The following is a 27,496-nucleotide window of genomic DNA, read 5'->3' as shown; positions in this document are numbered from 1 at the left end:
TTTGGCCACGCCCGTCCTGGCCCTCCATATCCACAAGCCAATGGCGTCAGTCCACTTTCTTATCTACTTCATAGATATTGCGAATAAATATAGTCATAAAGATGACCGTAGTAATGATGTGCATTTGAGCACCAGGAACATTAGCGGCAGTCAGTGGCGTATAATGGTTATGATACTAGGCGATGCGACATTCTGCTTGAAATAGTCTAGATGCTGTAGAATAAGTGACGTATCAAAATCATACAATAACACAAAACTAGCATGTTTAACATGGACAGTGATACCAACATAAATAATTTTATATAATTTTATTTCAATATTGTGCACAGTAATTTGAACATTAATAATTATAAAGACAAAATAATATTGATAATAATAATAATAATAATAATAATAATAATAATGACAAAGCGTCAGTGGCGTATCAAACTGGTTTTCTATGCTTCATTACGAGCAGGAACAATGGCGGTTACTACTGACAGGAAATGTTGAGCAGACAACAACAAAGCCACACAACATGAGAGTAACGACAACCTAGAACAATGAAGTAACTGCATTACACACAGAGCAGTGATGCCAAAACAACACATTTCCGATTATTAGTATGGTATAATGGTATTTCTGTCGTGTTGACAGCACTGCGTCTGCTCAGAACTGCAGCATGGCCGCCAATTTTGTGCGCCTGGACCGACGCGCCAAGTCCAGGGCCGTTCGTCCCCCCTTATCCCTCGCCCCCCGCTCAGCCCCGTGCTGCAACAGCAGCCGCACCACTGCGACATGGCCACTACATGCTGCACAGTGCAGTGCAGTCCACTTGTTTGCATAAGCAGGCTCGTTGGGCCGCGCACCAGCTTCCAGTAGCAACTCACATACTTCAAGACGCCCACGGTATGCAGCCTCATGCAGAGCAGTGCAGCCAAATGGTCCTCCCTTCACATGCAGCCGCGCCCCGGCAGCCAGCAGCGCCCTGCATGCATCCTGGCAGCCTTGCCATGCTGCTACCCACAAGGGCGTGCAGCCGTCAATATCAACGGCGTTCACCTGGCTGCCTGCATCCAGGAGCAGCTGCACAGCGTCTGTGTCACCCCGTTCTGCTGCCTCGTGTAGCTGAGTCATGCCTCGGCTGTCCTTCTGATCCCAGTCGGGCCCGAACTCAGCCGCAGCTCTTTGCTTCTGCAGCAGACAAAAAATCTGGTCAGAGGAAGCTCAGTCAGCTAGGTGACAGTTCCACTAGGCTGAGTGAAGCTGATGCCAGTAGTAGTGCCAGTAGCCATAACTACAGTAATGTCAGTTCAAGAGACAGTAGCCATAACTACAGTAATATCAGTAGTAGTGAACGTAGCCATAACTACAGCACTGTTAGCAATAGTGACAGTAGCCATAACCACAGTAATGTCAGTAGTAGTAACAGTAGCCATAATTACAGTAATGTCAGTAGTAGTGACAGTAGCCATAACTACACTAATGTTAGTAGTAGTGAAAGTGGCCATAACTACAGTAATATCAGCAATAGTGGCAGTAGCCATAACTACAGTAATGTCAGTAGTAGTCACAGTAGCGATGATTACAGTAATGTCAGTAGTAGTGACTGTATCCATAACCACAGTACTGTCAGTAGTAGCGACAGTATCCATATGTACAGTAATGCCAGTAGTATTGACAGTAGCCATAACTACAGTAATGTCAGTAGTTCTGACAATAGCCATAACAAGAATAATGATAGTAGTACTGACGGTAGCAACAACTACGGTAATGTCAGTAGTAGTGAGAGTAGCTATAACTACAGTAATGTCAGTAGTATTGACAGTAGCCATATCCACAGTAATCCGTAGTAGTGACATTAGTCTTAACTACAGTAATTTCAGTAGCAGCGACAGTAGCCATGACTACAGTAATGTCAGTAGTATTGACAGTAGCCACAACTACAATAATGTTAGTAGTAGTGACAGTAGCTATAGCTACAGTAATGTGAGTAGTAGTGACAGTACACATAACTACAGTATTGTGAGCTGTGGTGACAGTAACAACAACTATAGTATTGTCAGTTGTAGTAATAGTAACAATAACTACAGTAATGTCAGCAATAGTGACAGTAGTCATAACTACAGTAAAGTCAGTAGTAGTGGCAGGAGCCATAACTACTGTAATTTAACTGAAACTGGTCGCAATCTCTGATGTGACAGTTTGTATCAATCATTGCTCAGTAACTGTAACCATGGCGACAGGTCACACTTACTGCTGTCTTCTGGCGCTCCGCTTGCAATTCCTCTACCATTTTATTCAGTTCCTCCCCCTTCGCTTGCAGTTCTTTTCGCAGGACCCGTCGTGCTTCCTCTTCACTCTGTAATTAAAAACAAATATGGTTGAGATGTCGCTGAATTGAATAGGAACATAACTGCTATGATGATGATGATGATGGCGAGATTACGATGAATTGATGATAATAATAATAATAATAATAATAATAATAATAAACATTAATATTATCATCATCTTTATTAAAATGACAAATGACTGAATGGAGCTGGTAAACTTCCTCGTAACTATAACCATTCCAACAGTTCGCACTTACTTCTTCCAGCCGGTGCCTCATCTCCTGCTCAGACTCCAGTTGTTGTCTCAGCTTCCCCAGCTCTTCCTGGTAACTCTGTAATATAAACAATTCTGGGTTAGAGAAAGCTCAGCTAGTTACGTGATAGTCGGTCTTGAAGCAACAGGTTTCATGAAGAATCAAGCTGATAGCCGGTATACAGCATCAGGAAATGAGACAACAGCTACCATCGTATGTTTGGATAAATGCTTTAAAATAAAACCTCTCAGTCTGCCTATGGTTTTCCCTAAAGAGTTAAATAAAACTTACGTGGTCTCAAATAAATTAGACATCTGGAGAAACATAATCTTCATTCTCTTGGTGAAGTTTTAACAAATTCGTGAAAGATCGAATACTCTACCAGTACATATTGTAATTCGTATTTCATGATAAACCCTAATGCAAATAGGCTATGCTTTGAATTTTATAAGCTCTAAAATAAATGGGCCAATTGTGATCTAGACCACTGTCCGTCAAACTTTATGATGATGCGGCACTCTTTATGGCGAGACTTTACTTTGCAACACCCACCCCCACTACCGTTAATGAACCCCATTTGAACAATACAAACCCATGTATAATGGAAAAAATTATGATTTTATTGAAAACCAGGCGATAGCAGTCAACTTCTAATGTATCATTCTGAAAGATGAGAGATCCGAATATGCAAACCTACTTTCCAATTTATTCTATTTTGCTTCTTAGACGTGCCTTCCTTGCTGATGTGGCCTATCTTTCAAACACTTTAAATACGTAATTAGGAAGGTCAAGATGTTAACATAACAGCCAAAGATGAAACCAACAGATTTGTAAGAAAACTTGATTTCTGGTTGACAAAACTTCACACAAAGGAATTTGTGTATTTAATGAACTGTTGAGTGGTAAAGTTTTACAATGCAGGTTTATTAAATGTTCGGGAATTTAAGGTTTTGTGTGTGCTTGAATTTAGAAATCGTCGACAATTTCTTGTCTAAAATTATCCTGATTTTCATAAAAAAATATTTCCAATATATTATGGTATCGAAACTATACTTTTTCGTCTTTGGAGAAGAGATAGATTCTGAAAGACAAAGCATCACTTCTTCGATAACCAACTAGATGGAAACAGTGGTAAAGTGGTATAACTCAATTACATATACGACTGTTCCTCTCCATAACACTGACCATAGAATTCTCCTACCGCAATTACTTTAAATTGTAACATTTCTATCCATCTGTGCTTCCTAACCTAGTGAGAGGAGGTGGGATTGGACAGTTAAACTTCCACCAAAATATATTTTACAAACCTTTTAGTATGATCTTTGATGACATTAAGAACTTGAGCTGACTTTTTATTAATAGTGTTTTACCACACAGATCTCCTCCAGAGGATTTTTTTTCGAACCCGCCCATTAGACATGACGGATGTCTCAAAAAATAAGTTTTGCACGCATTAAAGCTCTTTGTTTTCAAGTTCAGAAAGCACTTTAGCGTAGCCGACTTTGGATCCTTTGATGTTTCCGAATTGTTCTCACAGCGATGTTGTTGATCGACAACCATCGAATTAGTCCCGAAAGGTAAGCGTTTTGAGAAGAATAATCTGTTGAAGCCCAAGATGAGGTGAAGGCAGATTTCCTATCGTCTTCAGAAATGAGTTCAGTATAACGTCTAGGGTACGGACACGTTGGAGCGACGATAAACGATAAAAGAAGCAGCGATGCTATATCAGAGAGAATTGAAGCATGCATTGTCATTGAGGTGTGCATATTGGAGTAACGATAAAAGCGAAGATACACGATAAAAGCGACGAAAAAAAAAGTACCATTTTCTTCGCTCTTGTCGTTTATATGATCTCTGATTAAGATAATATTAATCTGTATAATTACCGGTGGTTATCAATATATCCGAATATTAATCGATTTATTATTATTTCGGCATATTAAATTAATTATTGTAGATATTGGCAAATTGATCAGTTGTGTATTTATTCGTCATATGTTATGTGATCACAAGAACCAATCACAACACAACGAATTTATACTATCTTTGGAATGAGAAACGGGTTTAATTTTGTACGTATTTAAGTTATATTAACCTTGAACTTAACAGCTGATATTTCCTATATATCTTCTGTCATTAAGTGCATGCATAGAATATCTTCTACTTATAAATCAAAATGTTGGCTTCCCGCGTCCTCGTTGCTCCGATATGAACACTTGATTCTTTGATAATACCAAAGCGCCGCTAGATCGTTTCTTTTATCGTTAATCGTTGCTCCAACGTGTACTTACCCCAACACAGCAACAGTTTTTCTAATCAAACACTTTAGCAGGTATTACCACACCCTTTTTTGTGACATACGCCTTCCCAATATTATGATATATCTTAGCTTTCGCTCGCTTATGTATCGATTTATCATGCAAACGTTTCTTCCCCCCTTCCACTTGAATGAATTCCTCATTCACTGATATGATCAGTACAACTTGAAGATATTCTGTACATGTATACAAACATAACTTTAACCTAAACAATAACAGTGATAGCACACGATTGGTGGGGAAGCTACTAGTAGGTGTTGTGAGTTATACCGCTACACCAGTAGTGGCGCGACGATTCCAGTTACTGTAAGAAGATCTGATCGCCTTTCTATTGGCTAATCTTTGAAACAAAATTGTTACTTCACCAATTAATAGCCAACAACCTCATAGACGAGAACAGGCTGTAAATCAGAATTAATAAATTTTTTATTTATAACACATTGCTTCTCAGAAACTCAAATAAATCACGGTAAATTTAGCTGTGTACTGTATGACACGACAAACATAGAAATTCCCTTTAGACACATGCAATAAAGTTACACAGTTTTAAAGAATATATTACTGACCATCATCCAGAAGAAACTGGAAACAATTGTGACGTCCACAGATGGATACTGAATCCGTTTTAGACAGAAAAGCTGAATTAACTGAAATTCCACACAATATTAAACAAAAAACTCATTGCAATATGTAGCTACTTGCGAATCCTGAATGAAGCAGTAAAACAAGTGGACAACTACTCAAATACTTGGCGTGTACTGTAAGCAGTAACATGAGATGCTGCCAGGAAGTCAAGAGGAGGATAACAATGGCAAAGGAAACTTTTAACAGAAAAAGGGGAGTCTTCTGCTGACCTCTGGAAAAAATCTAAGGAAGAGATTAGTCAAGTGCTTTCTGTAGAGTCGGGCATTGTACAAGGCAGAAACATGAACATTGCGACAAAATCGAGAGAAACAATTAGAAGCACTTGAAATGTGAATATGGAGAAAAATGGAGTGTGTGAAATGGACAGACAAAATAAGAAATGAAACTGTTCTACAAAGAATGAGTGAAGAAATAATAATGCTGAAACTGATCAAAAAGAGAATAAGAAATTGACAGGGTCACTGGCTAAGAAATTGGCTACGGAAGGATGCACTGGAAGGAATAGAGAACTGCACAGTTCGGGGTCGAAGAAGATATCATATGACAGACGGATGATATGCGGAGACTAAGAGGAAGGCAGAAAAAAAGGAAAGATTGCTAAACGTTGAACTTTGTAGTGAAAGACACGCCCCTCGGCAGAAAACTGTGAATGAATTATGAAATGGTGAAACTATATGTGCGGAAGATCGAATACACTACCAGTACATACTGTAATTCGCATTTTCATGATAAACCCTAAAGTAAATAGGCCATAGTTTGATTTTTATCAATCAGTCAATCAATAAATCAATCAATAAATCAATTTTGGGACATTTCAAAATCTAAGTGGTTTCTAGTCTCATTCACGATATATCGCCATTCATCTCTGTTCTCTGGATCTTCTTGTCGTCCTCCCGCTGTACAAAGATTATCATATACTTGGTCCAGCGAATGGAGACCTGGTCTACCAAGAGGTCTCTTACATCTTGGAGAATAGTCGAAAGCTTTCCGTAGAAGAGAGTTTTCATCACGCCGTAGAACTTGTCCAAGCCAACATAGTCTTCGACTTTTTATTAAGGCTATTATTTCCGGATCTTTATAAATATCCATTAGTTCCTTGTTCTTCAAAACTCTCCATGTGTTATTTTCTTGAATGGGACCAAAAATCTTCCTCAATATTTTGTTCTCAAATTTAAAAAGGGATTTTGTTGTTTCTTTTGTTAATATCCAAGTTTAGCAGCAATATAGGGGAGTTGATAGGATTATTGTTTTATAGCATCTTAATTTTATTGAATTTGGTATTCCCAAGAAACTAGTTCTATTAATTAAAATGTGTCTCAGTGAAACGTACAGCAGAGTCCGTATAGGTCAGTTTCATACAGATGCGGTTCCAATTCACTGTAGGCTAAAGCAAGGAGATGCACTATCACCTTTACTTTTTAACTTTGCTCTAGAGTATGCCATTAGGAAAGTCCAGGATAACAGAGAGGGTTTGGAATTGAACGGGTTACATCAGCTGCTTGTCTATGCGTATGACGTGAATATGTTAGGAGAAAACCCACAAACGATTAGGGAAAACACGAGAATTTTACTGGAAGCAAGTAAAGAGATAGGTTTGGAAGTAAATCCCGAAAAGACAAAGTATATGATTATGTCTCGTGACGAGAATATTGTACGAAATGGAAATATAAAAATTGGAAATTTATCTTTCGAAATGGTGGAGAAGTTCAAATATCTTGGAACAACAGTAACAAATATAAATGAAACTCGGGAGAAAATTAAACACAAAATAAATATGGGAAATGCCTGTTATTATTCAGTTGAGAAGCTTTTATCATACAGTCTGCTGTCAAAAAATCTGAAAATTAGAATTTATAAAACAGTTATGTTACCGGTTGTTCTTTATGGGTGTGAAACCTGGACTATCACTTTGAGAGAGGAACATAGTTTAAGGGTGTTTGAGAATAAGTTGCTTAGAAAAATATTTGAGGTAAGAGAGATGAAGTTACAGGAGAATGGAGAAAGTTACACAACACAGAACTGCCCGCATTGTATTCTTCACCTGACATAATTAGGAACATTAAATCCAGATGTTTGAAATGGCAGGGCATGTAGCACGTATGGGCGAATCCAGAAATGTATATAGAATGTTAGTTGGGAGGCCAGAGGGAAAAAGACCTTTGGGGAGGCCGAAACGTAAATGGGAAGATAATATTAAAATGGATTTGAGGTAGGTGGGATATGATGATAGAGAATGGATTAATCTTGCTCAGGATAGGGACCAATGGCGGGCTTATGAGAGGGCGGCAATAAACCTCCGGGTTCCTTAAAAGCCAGTAAGTAAATAAGTAAATAAGTAAGTATGTAAGTAAGTAAATAAGCAAGTAAGCATATTTAATTTTGATAATCTAGAAAGGAGTTTGGAACTAAGCAATTTATGAAGGGAGTAAGAACAAATTTGATTTTTATAAACCCTAAAATAAGCCCACTTGCCATAACTACAGTAATATCGGTGCCGGTAGTAGTGACATTAGCCGTAACTACAATAATGGCAGTAGTGACAGTAGACACAAATATAGAAATGTTACTAGCAGTAGCAGTAGCAGTGGCAGTGGTGGTGGTGGTGGTAGTAGTAGTAGTAGTGGTGGTAGTGGTGGTAGTAGTAGTAGTAGTAGTAGTAGTAGTAGTAGTAGTGGTGGTAGTAGCAGTAGCAGCAGCAGCAGCATTTCCGAAAAATGAAATTAAGTTTGCTATTCAACTGCAGCTGGTCGCAATCTGTATTGTGACAGTCTGTATCAATCATTGCTCAGTAACTGTAACCATGGAAACAGCTCACACTTACTGCTGTCTTTTGACTCTCCGCTTCCAGTTCCTCTGCCAGCTTTTTCAGTTGCTCCCCCTTCGCATGCAGTTCTTCTCGGAGAGCTTGCAGTGCTTCGTCATTACTCTGAGATTAAAAACAAATCTGGTTGAGAGGAACCTCAGATGTCGATAACTTGACTACAAACATGACTACTATGATGATGTTGTCGAGGGTGATTATGATGACTTTATAATAATAATAATAATAATAATAATAATAATAATAATAGTAATAATAATAATAATAATAAAGGTAAAGGTAACGTGCCATGAAGGCACTTGGGGGGCATGGAGGTAGAGCCCCATGCTTTCCATGACCTCGGCACTAGAATGAGGTGGTGTGGTCGGCACCACGCTCTGACCGCCTTTTACCCCCGGGAAAGACCCGGTACTCAATTTTATAGGAGGCTGAGTGAGCCTTTGGGCCGTTCTGAAAGTTTGGCAACGAGAAAAAATCCTGTCACCACCTGGGATCGAACCCCGGACCTTCCAGTCCGTAGCCAGCTGCTCTACCAACTGAGCTACCCGGCCGCCATAATAATAATAATAATAATAATAATAATAATAATAATAATAATAATAATAATAATAATAATAATAATAATAGAAATTAGTGTTACGTTAATATTATCCAATAAATTATTAGGACTATTACTATCATCATCATCAACATTATTAAAATGAGAACTGACTGAATAGAGTGGATAAACTCCCTCATAACTGTAACCATGGCAACAGCTCACACTTACTTCTTCCAGCTGGCGCCTCATCTCTCGCTCAGACTCCAGTTCTTGTCTGAGCTTCCCCAGCTGTTCTTGGTAACTCTGTAATATAAACAATTCTGGATTAGAGAAAGCTCAGCTAATTAGGTGATAGTCTGAATTGAAGCAACAGGTTTCATGAAGGAATCAAGCTGATGGTCCGGTATACAGCATCAGGAAATGATACAACAGCCACCAACGTATAATGTTTGGATAGAGGCTTTAAAGTAAAACCTCTCAACCTGTCTATGGTTTTATCTAAAGAGTTAAATAAAACTTACATTGTCTCAAAAAAATTAGACATCTGCAGAAACATAATCTTCATTTTGTTGATGAAGTTACAAGATATGTGCCAAAAATCGACTACACTACCGGTACATATTGTAATTCGTATTTTCATGATAAACCCTAAAGTAAATAGGCCATAGTTTGACTTTTATAAGCCGTAAAATAATTCCAGTTGCCATAAATACAGTAATGTTAGTAGTAGTGACAGTAGCCGTATCTACAATAATGACAGTAATGACAGTAGGCACAAATATAGCAATGTTAGTAGAAGTGGCGGTGGCACTATCAGCATTAGTAGTAGTAGTAGTAGTAGTAGTAGTAGTAGTAGTAGTAATCCTTCTGAAAAATGAAATTAAGTTTGCTCTCCAACTGCAGCTGGTCGCAATCTGTGTTGTAACAGTTTGTATCAATCATTGCTCAGTAACTGTAACCATGGCAACAGCTCACACTTACTGCTGTCTTCTGGCGCTCCGCTTGCAGCTCCTCTGCCAGCTTCTTCAATTCTTCGTCCTTCACCTGCAGTTCTTCTCGGAGAGCTTGCAGTGCTTCCTCGTTAGTCTGTAATTAAAAACAAATCTGGTTGAGAAGAACCTCAGATGTCGATAACTTGACTACAAACATCACTACTACGATGATGATGATGATGATGATGATGATGATAATGATGATGATGACAAGGGTGATTATGATGACTTTATGATGAGAATAATAATAATAATAATAATAATAATAATAATAATAGAAATTAGTATTACGTTAATATTATCCAATAAATTATTAGGACTATTACTATCATCATCATCAACATTATTAAAATGAGAACTGACTGAATAGTGTGGATAAAGTCCCTCGTAACTGTAACCATGGCAACAGCTCACACTTACTTCTTCCAGCTGGCGCCTCATCTCTCGCTCAGACTCCAGTTCTTGTCTGAGCTTCCCCAGCTGTTCCTGGTAACTCTGTAATATAAACAATTCTGGATCAGAGAAAGCTCAGCTAATTAGGTGATAGTCTGAATTGAAGCAACAGGTTTCATGAAGGAATCAAGCTGATGGCCTGTATACAGCATCAGGAAATGAGACAACAGCTACCAACGTATAATGTTTGGATAGAGGGTTTAAAGTAAAACCTCTCACCCTGTCTATGGGTTTACCTAAACAGTTAAATAAAACGTACGTCGTCTCAAAAACATTAGACATCTGCAGACACATAATCTTCATTTTGTTGATGAAGTTATAAGAAATGTGCCAAAGATCGAATACACTACCAGTACTTAATGTAATTCGCATTTTCATGATAAACCCTAAATCAAATAGGCCATGCTTTGATTTTTATAAGCCATAAAATAATTGGGCCATTGGTCATCTAGACCAGTGTCCGTCAAATTTTATTATGATGCGGTATACATTTTGCGAGACTTTACTTTGCAACACCCACCCCCACTACCGTGTATGTACCCCATTCGAAAAATACAAATCCATATATAATCGAAAAAACTATGATTTTACTGAAAACCAGGCGATAGCAGCCAACTTCTAATGTATCGTACTGAATGATGAGAGATCCGAATATGCAAACTTACTTTTCAATTTATTCTATTTTGCTTCTTAGACGTGCCTTCCTTGCTGATGTAGGCTATCTTTCAAACACTTTCAATACTAATTTGGAAGGTCAAGATGTTAATACAATAACAGCCAAAGATAAAACCAACAGGTTTGTAAGGAAACTTGATATCTGGGTCACAACACTTCACACAAAAAAAATTGTGTATTTAATGAACTGTTGAGAGGTAAAGTTTTACAATGCGGATTTATTAAACTTTCGAGAATTTAAGGTTTTGTGTGTGCTTGGATTTAGAAATCGTCGACAATTTCTTATCTAAGTTTTCCTGAATTTCATCAAAAAAAATTTCCAATATATTATGGTATCGAAACTATACTTTTTTTTCTTTGAAAAAGAGATAGATTCTGAAAGACAAAGCATCACTTCTTCGATAAACAACTAGATGAAAATAGTGGTAAAGTGGTATAACTCAATTACATATACGACTGTTACTCTCCATGACATTGTCCATAGTATTCTCCTATCGAGCCTCAGATTCTTTTTCGCATTTACTTTAAATTGTAATATTTCTATCCATCTGTGCCTCCTAACCCAGGGAGAGGAGGTGGGATTGGACAGTTAAACTTCCAGCAAAATATTTTTTGCAAACTTTTTAGTGTGATCGTTGACGCCATTAAGAACTTCAGCTGACTTTTTATTAATAGTGTTTTACCACACACCAATTTCTTTTCTTTCTTTTAAGTTTTCGAACCCGTTCATTAGACATGACAGATAAGAGTGCAATATCTTAACGACAGTTCTCTCACATTTTTTCCTTTAGCAGGAGGAACAATTATTTCCTTTCATCTTAAGCCCGGAGGACATAACCATTGCTTTTTAAGGAACTAGATTGAAGAACCCAATTACACAGGACAAGTACAACACATCATGCCGCACGTGCGTCTTATCAAATATAGTTTGTAGACAGCTGCCTATATCACCCCTTGTGCGTGCACTGAAGGCAGATGTATTCACCAGTTGTTCGGAGATTCATTCCCTGAAATCCTGACATCGCATTTCTTTGCAAGGTGCTAGTAAAATCAACCGATTTATCGCTTTGACTAACATTAATGTTGGACAAGTTCAACTGGTCATTGAGTGTATTTCAGTCAATTGGAATTCAAAATAAGATATTAGTGAAATAAATAACAGCTTCATTAGAAAATTTTGCCAGCAAATTGGCCGGCGCCATATAAATCACACTTAAGCTATCCCCTCACCTAACCCACTCACACCTTCTCACTGTCCTCGGCCTCCTGTCACTTAGTTATCGCCTTTTTCGTCTTTCAGACATTGCCAGTATAGTAACTGTCACTACATTGTGATATATAAAGGAGTACCCATATTTACCATTCAATTAAATGCCCATTTGAACACAACTCAGCGTCTGCACGTCTGGCTATTTTAAAGCTTTTTGCTTCTGCAGCTGAGAAAACAATCTGGTCAGAGGAAGCTCAGTCAGCTAGGTGACAGTTCCACTAGGCTAAGTGAAGCTGATGACAGTAGTAGTAACAGTAGCCATAACTACAGTAATGTCAGTAGTAGTGAGAGTAGGCGTAACTACAGTAATGTCAGTAGTAACAAAAGTAACCATAACTGCAATAATGTCAGTAGTAGTGAAAGTAGCCATAATTACAGTCCTGTTAGTGGTAGTGACAGTAGGCATAACTACAGTCAGTAGTAGTGACAGAAGTCATAACTACAGTAATGTCAGTACTGTACTACTAACAGTAGCGATAACTACAGTAATTAATGTCACCAGCCATAACTACAGTAATGTAAGTAGTATTAGCAGTAGTATTTGTTGTAGCAGGTCTAGTCTGAAAACTGAAATTAAGTTTGCAAATCAAGATTTCAGGTACAACTCCCTGTAAAGTTGATTTGAATAATTTCGAGGGAAAAATTGTTCCGGAGCCGGGTATCGAACCCGGGACCTTTGGTTTAACGTACCAACGCTCTACCACTGAGCTACCCGGGAACTCTAACCGACACCGATCTAATTTTTCCTTCTATATCCACAGACCTCAAAGTGGGCTGACAACTGTCAAGCAACCAACTTCGAGTGCACACTAACTCCGTGTGACTTAAATTGTGGTTTTTCTGTTAACGAACAGTGACGTGTATTATGCAAATCAAGATTTCAGGTACAACTCCCTGTAAAGTTGATTTGAATAATTTCGAGGGAAAAATTGTTCCGGAGCCGGGTATCGAACCCGGGACCTTTGGTTTAACGTACAAACGCTCTACCACTGAGCTACCCGGGAACTCTAACCGACACCGATCCAATTTTTCCTTCTATATCCACAGACCTCAAAGTGGGCTGACAACTGTCAAGCAACCAACTTCGAGTGCACACTAACTCCGTGGGACTTAAATTGTGGTTTTTCTGTTAACGAACAGTGACGTGTATTATGCAAATCAAGATTTCAGGTACAACTCCCAGTAAAGTTGATTTGAATAATTTCGAGGGAAAAATTGTTCCGGAGCCGGGTATCGAATCCGGGACCTTTGGTTTAACGTACCAACGCTCAGTGGTAGAGCGTTGGTACGTTAAACCAAAGGTCCCGGGTTCGATACCCGGCTCCGGAACAATTTTTCCCTCGAAATTATTGAAATTAAGTTTGCTTTCCATTTGCAGCTGGTCGCAATCTGTGTTGTAACAGTTTCTATTAATCATTGCTCAGCAACTGTAACCATGGCAACAGCTCACACTTACTGCTGTCTTCTGGCACTCCGCTTGCACTTCCTCTACCATTTTCTTTAGTCCCTCCTCCTTTGCTTGCAATTCTTCTCGGAGAATTCGCAGTGCCTCCTCTTTACTCTGTAATTAATAGCAAATCTGGTTGAGAAGAACCTCAGATGTCGATAACTTGACTACAAACATGACTACTGTGATGATGATAATGATGATTTTATAATAATAATATAAATAATAATAATAGTAATAATAATAATAATATAAATAATAATAATAGTAGTAATAATAATAATAATAATAAGAATAATAATAATAATAATAATGTAACAGCTCACACTTACTTCTTCCAGCTGGCGCCTCATCTCCCGCTCAGCCTCCAATTCATGTCTCAGCTTCCCCAGCAGATTCAGGTAACTCTGTAATATAAACAATTCTGGATCAGAGAAAGCTCAGCTAGTTAGGTGACAGTCTGACTTGAAGCAACAGGTTTCATGAAAGAATCAAGCTGATGGCCTGTATACAGCATCAGGAAATGAGACAACAGCTACCAACGTATAATGTTTGGATAGAGGCTTTAAAGTAAAACCTCTCATCCTGCCTATGGTTTTCCCTAAAGAGTTAAATAAATGTTATGTGCCCTCAAATTAATTGAAAATATGCAGGAACATAATCATCATTTTTATAATGAACTCCTAAGAAATGGCCCACAGGGCGAATACACTACCAAAACAAACTGTAATTAATTCGTATTTTATGATAAACCCATACAGAAATGGGCCGTGAATGATCTAACTTCCCACAACGTAATTCGGATTTTCATAAACCCTAAAAGAAATTGCCGTGGATCATCTAGACCAGTCGTTGCCAGCAAACATTTTGAAGATGGGACCCATTTTTGAGCCAGACTTTTATTACAACCCCCGACGACTACATATATACATGTTAAACGTCTAACTCGGCTACAGATTTTATATTCAAACACTTTAGCAGGTATTAGCACATCCTTTTTTGTGACATACACGTTCCCAATATTACGATCTATCTTAGCTTTCGCTCATTTAGTCTATGTATCGAATTATGACGCAAACGTTTCTTCCCCCATTCCACTCGAATTCGTCATTCACTGAAATGATCAGTACAATTTGAAAATGGTTCTGTAGATGTATACAAAGATGACTTCAATCTAAACAATAACAATGAAGCACACGATTGGCGGGGAAGCTACTAGCAGGAGTTTTGAGTTATATACCGCTACACCAGTAGTGGCGCAGCGATTCTTGTTTCTGTAATAAGACCTAATCGCCTTTCTATTGACTAATCTTTGAAATACAATTGTCACTTCACTTATTAATGCTAACAACCTCACAGACGAGAACCTGGTAGAAACTCAAAATTAATAATTTTTTTAGTTATAACAATTTATATCCCAGGAGCTCAAATAAATCTTTGTAAATTTAGCTATGTAGCCTACTGTATGACACGACAAACACAGAGTTTTCTTTTTCAGACATGCAATTTAAGTACAAATTACACAGTTTTAAACAATATCTTACTGACCATCATCCAGAAGAAACTCAAAACAATTATTATGACAGTCATAGATGGATACTGAATCCGTTTTTAGACAGAAAAGCTGAATTGACTGAAATTCCACACAATATTAAAGAAAAAATCGTTCCAATATGTACCTACTTGCGAATCTGGAATGAAGCAATAAAACAAGTGGACAACTACTCAAATACTTGGCGTGTACTGTAAGCAGTAACATTAGCTGGTGCCAGGAAGTCAAAAGGAGAATAGCAATGGCCAAGGAAGCTTTTAATAGAAAAAGGAGCATCTTCTGCGGACATGTGAAAAAAAAGATCTAAGGAAGAGACTAGTGAAGTGCTTTGTGTGGAGTGGGGTATTGTGTGATGAGGCAGAAAAATAGACATTGCGACAAAACCAAGAGAAACGATTAGAAGCAATTGAAATGTGGATATGGAGAAAAATGAAGTGTGTGAAATGGACAGAGAGAATAAGAAATGAAACTATTCTAGAAAGAGTGGGTGAAGAAAGAATAATGTTGAAACTGATCAGAAAGAGAAAAAGAATTTGGCCGCGTTACTGGCCAAGAAGAAACTGCCTACTGAAGGATGCACTGGAAGGAACGGTGAACGGGAGAATAGTTCGTGGCAGAAGAAGATAGCCTATCAGGTGATAGACAACATTAAGATAAAATTTTCGGATCATATGCTGAGAATAAGAGGAAGGCAGAAAAAAATAAAGATTTGAGAATGCTGGATTTGCAGCAAATTCTTTTTATACTTGTAAACGATATCACTGTGTATGTTAGGGAATACAGAGTCTAGATTTGAGAAATTTATTTCTCAAAAACAGTCACATTTATTGCTTATATATATATATATATATATATATATATATATATATATATATATATATATATATATTCCTTATAACTATTGAAACATTTTTGTATTGTTATACTGAACGTTGTGTTTTGTTCCTAAGTGTAAAAAATATGTATGTTAATAAGGCGTTGTTTATTTTATTTTATAATCCATCCCTCAGCTGGTTACACATGACAACCCAGGGCGACGGGACCCATACTTTGGGAATCACTGATCTAGACTTGCCCTCCCAATATGTAGGCCTAATCCAGATTTTCATTATTAGAGCCAAAAGGAAATGGGCATAGATCATGTACTGTCCAGTACATAATCCATAGCAGGCTGGGTATATTGCCAATTAGCTACATTCTGTTACTACTCTTGAGGATGGAGGCGTGAGTGTATTTCTCAGATCTGACCTTAATTTTAAAAATATTGATCTTTCATATTTTTGCAAAGAGAGGGATTTAGAAATTTGTGCTGTTGAATTAGAAAATGAAACATATAATTTCATTATAATATGTCTATATAGAGCACCATCTGGAGAGTACGAAAATTTTATTCATTTATTGGAAAAGAACTAGAATACTTACAGAAACTGAAACGTGAATGTATTATTTGTGGAGATATCAATGTCGATTATCTAACAGAAAGCAATGGGAAAGATCAACTAAATTCATTGCTAGCATCTTTCAATTTAATTTACACAGTAAACTTTCCGACCAGAATACAAGGGGATTCAGCTACTGCAATAGACAACATATTCATCGGAAAAGAAAAAATAGGTATATCTTAAACAACCCCAATAATTAATGGTCTTTCGGATCACGATGCTCAACTCCTAAGTATAAATATTAACACATCATCAAAAAAACCAACTAAAGTGAGATTCAGAAATATAAACAGGGAATCATTAAATGATTTTGAAATAAATCTTAAAAATGAAACATGGGAATCAGTATACAGTCAAAGTGATATGAATAGTAAATTCAACGAGTTTCATAAAACATTTCTAAATATTTTTGAATCCAGTTTTCCTGTAAAGTATAAAAATGAAACAATATGTAACAATAGATGGATTACACAAGGTATTAAAATCTCATGCAAAACCAAGAGATCATTATACATACAGAGCAGAAATAGTAATGATACAAACTTAAAACAACATTATAAAAATTAATCAAAAATATTACACAAAGTAATTCAAAAAGTTAAAGAATTACACTGTAATACAACAATACAAAACTCTGATAATAAAATCAAAACAACTTGGAACATAATTAAAAAAGAAAGCGGACGATCAAAAAGTAAAGTAACAAACTGTACCCTTATATCTAACAATACAAAAACGTCAGACCCAAATGAAATTGCAAACATATTTAACAAATATTTTCTTACAATAACTGATAACCTCAACATCCCCCAAGATAATGTTACTAACAGTTTAGATTCTTTAACACAATATTTTCCGACAAAATTCCCAAATATTCAAATATTTCCAACAAACAAACAAGAAATAATTGCAATTATTAAAAATCTAAAGTCAAAAAACTCCTCAGGGTATGATGAAATAACAAGCAAAATATCAAAAGCGAGTTCACATATTATAGCTGGGCCATTAAGTTATTTATGTAACTATTCAATGTTCAATGGTATATTTCCCGAGAGATTAAAATATTCAGTGGTTATTCCTATCTTCAAAAAGGGAGAAACAACGTCTCCAGAAAATTACAGACCCATATCACTTCTACCAGTCTTCTCCAAAATCTTTGAAAAAGTAATGTATAAAAGATGATATCATCATCTAGAAAGGTACAACATTTTTAGTCCCAGAACAATTTGGATTCAGGGAATATAAAGGTACGGAAAATGCAACATTTACTTTAACTGAAATAATTCTGGAGGCAGTTAATAAAAAATTACAAGTTGGAGGGATTTTCTGTGATTTATCCAAAGCATTTGACTGTATAAATCATAAAATGCTGCTAGCTAAATTAGATTATTATGGAATTAAAGATGTTGCACACCAATGGTTTCACTCATATCTCATAGACAGGAAACAGAAAGTCGAAGTCAATACAGCGATGAAATCTGCCTCGGCATGAGGAACTATTAATAATGGAATTCCTCAAGGATCAATGTTAGGTCCCCTACTTTTTCTAGTGTTCATAAATGATCTTGCCCTCTAATAAAGGATGTAGGTCATCCCATATTATTTGCAAATGACACAAGTATAGTAATTACAGCCAATAACTCCAACACATTCCACTCTTCAACAGAGGAAATTCTCTTCAAAATATGTGACTGGTTCTCAGTCAATAAATTAGTATTAAATTGTAATAAAACTAACAATTCAATTTAAATCCTGTCCAAATTCAACCTCTCAAATTTATAGCGCAATAATTGACAATAGATCCCTATTAGAAACAACAAACAAATTTCTTGGCTTATAAATCGATAATGTGTTAAATTGGAAAAATCATATTAAAGAACTTAACCCCAAACTAAATTCAGCATGTTTTGCTATTAGATCTATGCAAAAGATAGTAAATATCAATACCTTAAAAACAATATACTTTGCATACTTTCACTCGGTAATGAGTTTTGGAATAATATTCTGGGGAAATTCGACGGATAGTAACAGTATATTTCTATTACAAAAGAGAGTAATTATAGTAGATGCCAAATCCAGAAAATCGTGTAGGATTATTAAAAAAAAACTACAAATAATGCCCATGGCTTGTCAGTATATCTTTTCATTAATAATCTTCCTCGTATGTAATCGTGAAATCTTTGTAACTAATGCAACAGTTCATAGCATAAATACACTTCAAAAAAATGACTTTCATACTCCATCGGGAAGTCTATCGTGCTTTGAAAGAGAAGTGCGTTACATGGCAGTCAAAATTTTTAATAGCCTTCCTAACGATATGAAAAATGAAACTCAAAACATAAGATAATTTAGGGCCAAATTAAAGAAGTACCTAATTTCTCACGCCTTCTATTCTGTAGGTGAATTCATGGCGTTGAATAACGGTTCATGAAATTGATACTAAAACTTTGTGTTGTACTGGCAGACTATGTTGTAGGCCTCGTCTGTATATATTTCATCTAGACTGTGACTACAAATTAAGACTTTATAATAGTATTAATTTTTTTGACTTGTTCCATATTCTAGCTGTGAAGCAATGTATGAATACATGGAATGTTAATAAATACAATACAATACAATACGGAGCTCATTTCCTAGGACTCAGAACATTTTTCATTACCGAAGATCGCCAAATGGGAATTCAGAAAATTACATACTTGTGAGCTGTTATGTCCTGAGACGTAAAATCAATACGTATCAAAGTTCAGATATTTCTCACTCGTGTACTAAAACATTCAATTTCTATTTTGATGCTTATTAATTTGTTACAACTTTAATGTAGGTAAATGGGATAGCAATGTCCTCTTATTTCCTCTAACCTTGCTCTGGCCGCGAAAACAGTTGGCCCGAGTTCGAATCCCAGTCTAGGTAATTTACCTGGTTGAGGTTTCTTCCGGTGTTTTCCCTCAACACAATATGAGCAAATGTTGGGCAACTATCGGTGCTGACCCCGGACTCATTTCACCGGAATTATCATCAGTTCATTCAGAATCTAAATAACCTGAGATGTTGATGTAGCGTTATAAAATAACCTACTAAATAAAATCCACTCTAAACTTATCACTGTCCTCGGCATCCTGTCACTTAGCTACCTCTCTTTTCGTGTTTCAGATATTGCCAGTACTGCTACTGTCTTTACGTAGTAATTAATAGACTATATAGTGGAATACCCATACTTATCATTCAATTAATTTCTCATTTTGAAAACGCTCTATATTGCCTGTGTGTGGGGCTATTTTAAACTTTTTCGTGCTTACTGCTCCAACCTTCAATGTACCTTGAACTGTCCAATTACTGTGTCTGTAACCACGGTAACAGCTCATCACTTACCTTTTTCTGCTGCAGCCGCAACTGGTGCTCTCCTTCATATTTCTGCCTGAGTTCTACTTTCTCCTGTAACCACAAAGGAATCAGGTCCAGGTATAGCCCAGTCAATAGAGTGGCAGTGCGATGAGAAACAGAATAAGACCCAACCAACTACTGAATATATTGTAGGCTACCAACTACTGAATATATTGTACTAAACAACACTACATTACTAATTCTATCTTCGCATTTTGCACATGGCTACAAATTGGTCTTAACTCTTTCGTCACCCATTTTGTGAATGCCTGGTACGAGGAAATAGTAACTAATAAAGGAAAGATTGCAGAATGTTGAACTTGCAGCGAAAGACATACCATTGGGCAGAAAACTCTGAATGAATTATGAAATGGTGAAACTATATGTGCTTTCTTTTCCCACAGCACTGACTATTTTTTTTATCTAAGGAATGCAATAATATCTCGGGTTTCCAAAACAAGCTAGTAAATTGTTGATAATTATTATTTGCAACCTTGTATTTATGCTAAATAAGTTTCTCGTCTATCACTGCCATCAAAACAAAAGTGAGAAATCTGCTTGAACTAGTAAAATGATATCACTGTGTTTGTATCGAATACAGAGTCCAGATTTGAGAAGCTAATTTCTAAAATAACAGACACATATTGTCGAATTCATTATTTTTCACATTACAACTATTGAAACATTTTTGTATAGTTATGTTCAACGTTGTATTTGTGTTCCTAAGTACAACATAAATATATGTTGATAAGCAGGCATCGGAAGTTAAGGCACTAAAAATTGTATTTTAGGCGCCTAAAAAGACTCTAAAAGCAATAAAGACTCTAGGGCAATAAAAGGCATTGAAATTATATTGAATCGTCCATAATTCATAAAGTAAACATCCATAAGACCATCAGTAACTAACTTCACAAAGTACACTGGAAAAGTAGTTTCTCTCTTCTACAGACTTGTTTCACTTGCACTTATTCATCCACAACTTCATGTCCATAATTTGAGTTACAATAAACAACAAGCAAATTTTCAAGTTTAACACACAAACTTCTGTCACGTTTATTGGACAAAATCAGTGTGACGATGATTAATGTAATAATAATGAGACGTCGCGTCGGTAGAACCGCGAAGTCCTACTAGTAAGCACCGTGTTTGTCCGCGACAAATTATAGTTGGACTCACCGGGATTCAAAACCGGGTTATCAGCGTGGAAATCCAATGCTTCAGGTAATCGACTAATAACTTATATTTGTTGTTGTTCAGTCAATTGTACGAAGACAGGTTTGAACCTCACAAGTGACACCAATAAGTCATTACTCATGAGGCAACTAAGCCAGGAATTAATGAGGTAGGTGAGTGCTGGAGTCAGGTAGCAGTGCTGAGTAAGGACAAGGTCGATTCCAGAGTAAGCGAAACAACAACATTGCATTGCAACAGAGTGTCCCTTTGACTGAGCATTAATGTTGGACACGTTCAACTTGTCATTGAGTGTATTTTATTCCATGGGAATTCAAAATAATACGCTAGTGAGTGAAATAAGCAGCTTTATTAGAAAATGTTGCCAGAAAATTGGCCGGCGAAGAAGGAAGCTTGTTCAAAGCAAATAGAAGCAGCGCCATATAAATCACACTTTAGCTAGCCCCTCACCTAATCCACTCAAACCTTATCACTGTCCTCGACCTCCTGTCACTTAGCTATCGCCCTTTTCGTCTTTGAGATATTGCCAGTATTGTCACTACATTACGAACTATCTCGACGAACACAAACTCCTTGATGACTATCAATCGGGTTTTAGGCCTGGGTACAGCCCTAGTTAAAGTGATTGAGGACATCCGTGAAGCTATGGATAGGGGTGAAGTAACGGCACTAACTCTTCTCGATTTCAGGAATGCCTTTAGTTCTGCTGATGTCGACCTGCTTCTTGCATTGATGAAGACTTTGCACCTGTCAGACAATACCTTGAGCTGGATGAACTGCTACCTACGTGACCGCCAACAGTGTGTTTCACTTGGTAATCAGTTCTCCCAATGGCGATGCACAAAGGCGGGAGTGCTGCAGGGCTCCGTATTAGGACCACTACTCTTCTCTATCTACATTAATGATGTATCAAAGAACTTACAGTATTGCCGATATCACCTCTATGCCGACGACCTACAACTTTACATACATTCCAGACCCAATACGATCAATGAATCAATTGACAAGTTGAATTGTGACCTAGCCACTGTTTCCACTTGGGCGGCCAATTTCGGACTCGCACTTAATCCAAGTAAGACTCAAGCTATAATTATTGGCCATAAGCGTTTAGTTAACTCTCTTAATAACAGTAATCTTTCAGTTGTTACCCTTAACAACACGCTAATCCCTCATTCATCTGTCGTAAAAAATCTTGGCTTCTTTTTCGATAATAATCTAAATTGGAATTTTCAAGTTAAAGAAACAATAAAAAAATCTGTTCCTCCATTCACTGTTTGAGTAGCTCAAGAAACTTCTTGCCCCAGCAACTAAACCTTACCCTAGTACAAACCCTAGTAATGCCGAATTTCGAATATTGTGACCTTTTGTTAAGTGACCTAAGTTCTGATCTGTCAGTCAAGTTACAGCGAGTTCAGAATATGTAGTCAGATACGTATGCAACATCCGACTATACGATCACATTTATCACCGTCCTTCGCAAGTCTTTCGTGGCTCCGACTTAAAGAACGTAGAACTTTACACTCCTTATCATTACTCTTTCGAATTCTGCACACTTCAACACCAAATTACCTTTCGTCTCGTTTCTCTTATCTATACTGTAACCACGACGTAAATACCAGATCACTTATCTGTGGCGCGTTAAGCCTACCTCTTCATAGAACATCTCGTTATTCATAATCTTTTACAGTATCCACCTCGCGACAATGGAATTCCCTGTCACAAAGTATTAGGGGCTGCAAGACAATAAACACTTTTAAAAACAGCTTAAAAGATAACCTTCTTAACATTTCACTCCAATCATACTGACTTAAACTATCACTGTCTACATTGTTACTCCTTCCTTTAGACATGCATCCTGATACTGAAGTGCTGTATTTTCAAAATTGTCTCATAATAATCTCTTTCTATTATCTAACATTATTACGGCCTTAACTTTGCCAGCTAAAATAAATTATTATTATTATTATTATTATTATTATTATTATTATTATTATTATTATTACATCGTGATATATAATGGAGTACCCATATTTATCAGTCAATTCAGTGTCCATTTCAACACACCTTAGCATCTGCATGTCTGCTTCTTTTAAAGTTTTTCGTGTTTACCGCTCCAACCTTTAATGTACCCTCAACAGTCCAATATCACTCTATCTGTAACCATGGTAACAACTCATCACTTACTTCTTCCTGCTCCAGCCGCAACTGATGCTCTCCTTCATATTTCGGCCTCAGTTCTACTTTCTCCTGTAACCACAAAGGAATCAGGTTCAGACATAGCCCAGTCAGTAAGGTGGCAGTGCGATGAGAAACAGAGTAACACACAACCAACTACTGAATGTACTGTCAACTACTAAACAACACGAAATTCTAATACTATCTTCACATTTTGTACGTGGTTGGGTCTACAATTGGTCTTAACTCTTCATTTTCCCACATCACCCATTTTGTGAATGTCTGGTACGAGCAAATAGTTCTATGGAATAAAACCTTAACTGTGACCGAATCTAAGGTATTCAGTGGTAACCGTAAATATGACAACAGTGTATCTCTTACCCTTTCACATCCTTCTTTCAGCTTTTCCAGTTCAGCTTGCGTCTCCCTCAATTCCCTCTCTTTCAGCTTCAGTCTCTCTTGCAGCTCATTAAGGTCGTTGCTGCTCCCTACGTTCTCCTCTTCCTTCCTCGCCTCCAGGTCATGCAGGGACCACAAGTCCATCCTCTCCTTGAGGACCCTCACCTCCTCTATGAGAGAAAGCAACAGACGTGCCTGTCCTTCCAGGGTCTTCACTCGCTGTTTGAGGTCTGGTATTGGGTTGGGTTTTGCCATACTGCACACCAGAAAGAACAACAGAAGTCACTAGCGACCTTCTGTTAACAGCTACTTCACCTATCTTAAGGAACTGTAAGTGATATGTGGGATTACAGGTTTCAAGGTCACTTCTGTGCATCAAATACTTCGCTTTGGTGAAATATGTTACTAAGTACGTAAACATTTGTTCTGAAAGTGTTAGACCGGAATAATACAACTTCACTGTGCTGACTAATATCAAGGGCTAGCTTCATAATATCATATTTGTGGTGATACATTATGTACTTTACCTTATTTACATAAATCGTGTCTAGGTTACCTTAACATTTATTCCTGATTTCCCTTTGTAATTCAATACAATAATTTGACATGTAAAAACTTGCAACAACTTTACAAGTTCGTGACAGTGGGAACCTACACTTGCTCCTTTACACATATTGAAATATCAGCAGTGCTAGATCAATACCATAATCACCAAGGCCTGGATATTGCTAGCATGTCACCTTTTATGTCAGAAGTTGCAGATATTGTTAATATATAGATATATCTAATCATAGATTTCTGGCTGTGAAACACACAGTTTTAAGATAAATTTTATCATTTGGATTTCTTTCGTTTTTAGATTAATGTTTGTAGTATTGATACATTCTTGGCCATTTGTTTATATTTTTGCTATACAATTTAATTTTGTTTTTTTTAATTGACTTTAATAAAATTGTAGTTTATTTTGTGTCTGCTTCACCTTCTCCCTTTACAGTAGCGGTAGTATGGAATTTATTTTTCATGGAAGAGGAATCCAAGAACAGAGAGTAAACTTGGACCATAGAAGAATGCCAAGGCTTTCGAGAGAGAAAGATGCCGAAATCAATCACTCAATTTCCAAATACAATAGACAACCTTCATAAAGTTTTAAGATTTTCCGGGTTTGAGTGAAATGTAATACTGAAGGAATATCTTCTTCTCTTTCTAAGATTCTATACAGAGAGCAGTTTTCTGTATTTCTTAGTAACTTTATTTCCACAGTCCCTACCCTAGAGTCAAATAGCAAACTGTCGCGAATGGTGCGAAAGAGAAACGATCAGCAAGATCTCTACTGTTAACGCGAACTACCGCCAGTCACAGTAAATCATCTCAGAATACAGAATACAGGGGAATTGCGGAACAATGTATCTCTTTTTTTTATTCACGAATTCACTGTGCTTGAGAATGGAAGATCTGCTGCCAACACCAAGCTGTACCTGATGTTAATTTTACTTAAAATAAACTTATTTCACAGCCACCAGCGTAGCTCAAGCGGTAGCGCGTTTTCCTGTTATCCAGATTTTCCCTCGTGCATGGATTCGATTCCCGCTTGGTCTGATTACATGGTTGGCTTTCTTCAGAGGTTTCACCCAAACGTAAGACGAATGTCACGTAATCTATGGCGGATTCTACGCCTCATCTCGCCAAATACCATCTCATTATCACCAATTCCATCGACGCTAAAAAAAGCAGTAGTTGATACAGCGTCGTTAAATAACAAATTTAAAAATTCTTATTTCAATCTCTTTAATAAATCTGATTTTGAGACGGCATGCTTCCTACATTTTTCAGGCAAATGTTTCAAGTATTTGACTCTGCTGTTAAACTACGTGTAACCACCAGCAAACAAGATTCAGGATAAATAAAACAATACGTCTTTATTGTGCACAGCAAATCCAACCCCACTTTTCATAAATCAATATGATTAAAAGCTCTATTGTAAGTTCCACTTTTGACGCTGAAATTTTGTTTTATCTGTAATTCTGATCTCTGGCAGTCTAAATCTCTGCTAAAAGTAGCCTGTGACCTGATTGCATATTTTTTGTGTGATTATTTTGTAATTATTTATTTAATTTTGAACCTCAACCCCCATCGGAAATCACTTTCAAACAAGGTTTTCACTCATAGGTCTAACTAATTCAAATAAAAACATTGTTGGCCACTCCATTATTATCATGTTAATTAAAACTAAATGCACTTTATCACTTATTATTAAAATTCGGCTACAGACTTGAGTATCTCACAAAGAAACTGGTTAAATAAACATGCAGTGACTTCCGATTTCCTAAATTGGCGGTACACCTTTATTTGTGACCAGTGGCGTCATTAAGAGGGAAGGGGTGTAAATTGAGCCCGCCCACGAAGTTTAAAACAAAAAACAATTAAGTACTAATATTATAGACGTTTAAGAAATAAAGGACGAACTAGTCAATGGCTTTGCTTAAAAGAAACAAAGGCATTAACCTTTGCTATATTAGCAATTCTTACCTATTGTTTCACTACCTAATTAATGGAATGCTCATAACATTGGATTTTCCCCATGAGTTGTTTTCTAACATATCAGAAAATGTCTGTGATGTCATTAACACTTCTCTCTGAAATATTGATAGCTTTACAGTTCAGTATGTGATGCAAGTTCATAGCTAAATCTTGTTCTCTGCACGGAACACGTTTTGGTGATGTATAAATTACAATTCTTCAGAGATGCGCTGCCAGACGGTCATGTCCAGTTGTTAGTCTGAAGATAGCCACTGCTGTTATTATGGGAGAATTAGGACTTAAGTATTTATCTCTTTTTTTCATTTCGGATCAGAATTTATTTTCACTAAACTTTTGTATTATAATTTAGTACTTTCCGTTTATAATTTTTTTTATTGATAATTTTGCTGCATAATGTGAAAACTCAGAATAAAATCTTTGTTGAATAGTTATTTATTTCTTAATGTATCAATTTTCATTTCCTTCCAATCCACATATGAAAAACAGGCTATTCATTGTAAAGCAACTACTTTCGTCTCTTTTTATACAAATCTATACGATCAATTTCTACGTCGTTATAATATGTGATTATGAAGAAGAAGCTGTTGTTACACAGCCAGATCCTACCTGTGTGAATTGAAAATGAAGTTATGTTAACACTCAGCGACACGAAGAACGGTGCTACCAACAGTGACGGAGTTCTGGTCAATTCTCAACACAATCGTCCAAAGACTTTCTACACGGAGAGAAAAGTGAAGAAGTTCGAACCAAAAACCACTTCGTTGAAAACGAGAATGATTAGTGATGCAATCCTGCTTCTGTGGAGTTATATAGTGCCTTATCTACCGATTAACATACAGCCAGATAAAGCTGTGAGACAGCTTACACAAACAAGGAAGAGTGGATCATACAAGAGGAGCTTGAAGATAGCCAATAGGAGAAAGGATTATTATTAAATATAGTTAAAACGTAACGATAAGATAACGCAGTGACATTCATTTTAAAATATATATTATTAAGATAATAGATTAGATAAATCACGTGACTGGTACCAGAAGTCAAGAGCTTGTTATCGTGTCTAGAGAGGTTGCATAACAATCCACTCATC

General features: G+C 36.8%; 1 protein-coding gene across 2 annotated transcripts; it reads right to left on the bottom strand.

The window, feature by feature from the left end:
* Positions 1-267: 267 nt before the first annotated feature.
* On the bottom strand, positions 268-27,173 carry LOC138693327 (golgin subfamily A member 6-like protein 7). 2 transcript variants are annotated; one of them, XM_069817225.1, is made up of 13 exons: positions 27,016-27,173; positions 23,854-24,127; positions 23,482-23,544; positions 20,095-20,157; positions 14,064-14,138; positions 13,741-13,845; positions 10,307-10,381; positions 9,876-9,980; positions 9,123-9,197; positions 8,354-8,458; positions 2,573-2,647; positions 2,237-2,341; positions 277-1,173 (listed from the first exon to the last, which is right to left on the bottom strand). In XM_069817225.1, the coding sequence occupies exons 2-13, from the start codon at positions 24,124-24,126 to the stop codon at positions 649-651; spliced, it is 1,644 nt and encodes a 547-aa protein (XP_069673326.1). In that variant the 5' UTR covers position 24,127; positions 27,016-27,173; the 3' UTR covers positions 277-648. The 2 variants fall into 2 exon arrangements, with proteins under 2 accessions (XP_069673327.1, XP_069673326.1); XM_069817226.1 differs by lacking the exon at positions 20,095-20,157 and having other exon boundaries at positions 268-1,173.
* Between the last annotated feature and the right edge of the window lie 323 nt (positions 27,174-27,496).

This window comes from Periplaneta americana, chromosome 17, assembly GCF_040183065.1.
Source record: "Periplaneta americana isolate PAMFEO1 chromosome 17, P.americana_PAMFEO1_priV1, whole genome shotgun sequence".
Classification (NCBI taxonomy): Eukaryota; Metazoa; Arthropoda; class Insecta; order Blattodea; family Blattidae; genus Periplaneta; species Periplaneta americana.
Note: the sequence above shows the minus strand (reverse complement) of the source record. Positions and strands in the feature narration are given on the sequence as shown.